The sequence below is a fragment of the Mandrillus leucophaeus genome, unplaced genomic scaffold, assembly GCF_000951045.1.
Source record: "Mandrillus leucophaeus isolate KB7577 unplaced genomic scaffold, Mleu.le_1.0 Scaffold186, whole genome shotgun sequence".
Classification (NCBI taxonomy): Eukaryota; Metazoa; Chordata; class Mammalia; order Primates; family Cercopithecidae; genus Mandrillus; species Mandrillus leucophaeus.
This window is the reverse complement of record NW_012101876.1, coordinates 2,205,137-2,207,572: the sequence shown is the minus strand read 5'-3', so window position 1 is coordinate 2,207,572 and position 2,436 is coordinate 2,205,137. Positions and strand designations below refer to the sequence as shown.

General features: G+C 41.2%; 1 protein-coding gene across 3 annotated transcripts in view; it reads left to right on the top strand.

Moving 5' to 3' along the window:
- PLCL2 (phospholipase C-like 2) overlaps positions 1-2,436 on the top strand; it is a 209,526-nt gene that overhangs the window by 187,822 nt on the left and 19,268 nt on the right. The window contains exon 5 of one of the 3 annotated variants that reach the window (XM_011977929.1): positions 488-844. The exons of the other annotated variants lie outside the window; for them this stretch is intronic. Within the exon in view, the coding sequence (XP_011833319.1) occupies positions 488-544 (57 nt within the window). The 3' untranslated portion in view covers positions 545-844. Of the gene's footprint in view, positions 1-487; positions 845-2,436 lie in introns of those variants that run through there. 3 annotated transcript variants of the gene reach the window in all.

The window sequence follows — 2,436 nt, the reverse complement described above, 5'->3', positions numbered from 1 at the left end:
ACTTCGGCCTCCGAAAGTGCTGGGATTACAGGTGTGAGCCACCACACCCGTTTCATTCTTTTGTTCACTCATTCCTCATTCAACAAACACATATTGGAAATCCATATTTCTGTTTCTGCTTTTAATTACAGGAAGAGTGAATTGTCTACGCAGTTTTTGATGTGCTGGGTACATGAAAAATGTGGACATTTCAACTTGCTTGCTTTAAAATATTGTATGCGGTCTGTGGGGTTCAACTCTCTATAGTTTTGGCCTCACAGTTTAGTTTATCCAACAGGAAAATAAAACAAACACACCAGAGAGAAAGGTGTGTGTGTTTCAGTGTGATTTGCTGTTCAGACTCTACCTGTAATCTCTCTAAACTCAGTGTCCTTTTTATGAAACGGGAATGGTAATAGCTCTTCCCCTGCATCCTGTCTTTGTGGAGCAGGTGGTATCAGTGAAGGTACCTAAATTCTGCTGGGTTCCTCTCTGTGTTCCCAAATAGATAAGAAAGCCAGGAATGAGGAGTATTTTCGTGCCTCAGACTCCCATAATGGTATGAGTACCCTCCTTCTTCTCCTCCCTCACACTGCATGTGATTTGGAAGAAAAGTGCCTGCTGGCCCCCAGGAAATGGCAAGTGCTAATCTTTGCTCTCTTCAACACCCAAGCATGTGGCCATTACACAGGTGGCAGAGGGCAGGGGAAGTCTTAGCTGCCACACTGGATCCCTCACCTCAGAAGTAAGACCACTGTTTTTCTCTAATAGATAGTTGGACAAAAGGACTTTGAAAACATTAGCCAGATGTAGAATCCCTGTTGTTTCGCCCCTATGTCTAAATAAAAGCAATGACTTGTACTTGCTAATTTTGGCTCCTAAAATGTAGCACTAACAGATGTGTCTTGAAATATTTTTAATATATTAAAAACTAGAACATCTTTGGTGGTCATACAGAAAGTATGGTGATTAGCCAGGGGTTGAGCACAGCTGGGGCGCGCTTCTGGCATTTGGAGCTGCCATCACTCTTTTCCTGGCTGCTGTGGCCTCTGTTCCAATCCCAGGTAAGCCACAGGCTCAGCCAGAAAAAGCATGGTCACGCCAGACTCGCAGCAAGAGCCGCTGGGATCCAGCCACTGCCCTTAGTTACATCTTTTAAAGATTACTAAGTAAGAACCTTAAATATTTTGACCTAAGGTTGTTAAAAACTCTTTGAAGATGAAAACCAAATAGAATAAGTTAAAAAAATTCAAACCAGAATGTGTGAAATCAAATGACATTTGAGTTGTTCAGCTGAAAACATTGCAAAGCCAGCTTTGTGGAAGGAGTCTTCAAAACCAGACACCCTGTGTCAGTGGGTGGCAGTGTTTTAAGTAACCTTTGCTCTTTTCAAGTCTTTTGAATCTATGAAATATGAACACTACTACAACAAACACCCCCACCTCTTTCAGATTTTTTTTTTTTCTTTTGAGACAGAGTTTTGTTCTTGTTGCCCAGGCTGGAGTGTAATGGCACAGTCTTGGCTCACTGCAACTTCCGCCTCCTGGGTTCAAGCAATTCTTATGCCTCAGCCTCCCAAGTAGCTGGGTTTACAGGTGCCCACTACCATGCCCAGCCAATTCTTTTGTATTTGTAGTAGAGACAAGGTTTCACCATGTACTCCTGACCTGAGGTGATCTGCCTGCCTTGGTCTCCCAAAGTGCTGGGATTACAGGCATGAGCCACCATGCCTGGCCAGAATTGTTCTTCACTCATGCTACGTGCCTTACCTCCAAGACATCTTAAACATGTATTTTTAAACACATAGAACAAACTAAAAGTGATGTGGACAAAGTTCAGCAGCTTCTCAAGCCCAGATTTATTGCCTTTGGGAGTCCTTTGTGTCTTGCCTTGGTAATGTCCAAAGGCCTATTCTGTTCAAGATACCATGATGACTTCTCTGCAGTTGAGAAATGTAAGATTCAACCAGATGAAGAATTCTGCTATTACCACATTAATTACCGTATGCCATCTGGGAATTTTTGTTTTTAAATACCCTGTCATCATGTGGTAGATCTATATATGCTGACATGGAAAGATCACTAAGACATAACTTTTCATGAAGAAAAAGGGAAACCAAAGAGCAATATAGATTGCTTGATTGTATTTACATTAAAAGTAAAATAAGATAACTATTTGTAATATACATATAATGCCAAGAAAAAGACAAAACTCGTTGTTTAGGGGGCAGCTGTGAGATTAAAGGGGAGACTTTCACATTTTACTTTAATTACATTACTTTAATTGCATTCAACAGATGGTTATGGAGCCCTTACTCTGTACCTGGCACTGTTCTAGGCTCTGAGGATTCAGCATTGATCAGAAGACAAAAATTCCTGCCCTCGTGAAGTTTACATTTAGTGGAAGAGACAGACAATAAACCAAGCAGTAGAGTAAGGCAATAAGTATTATGCAAAA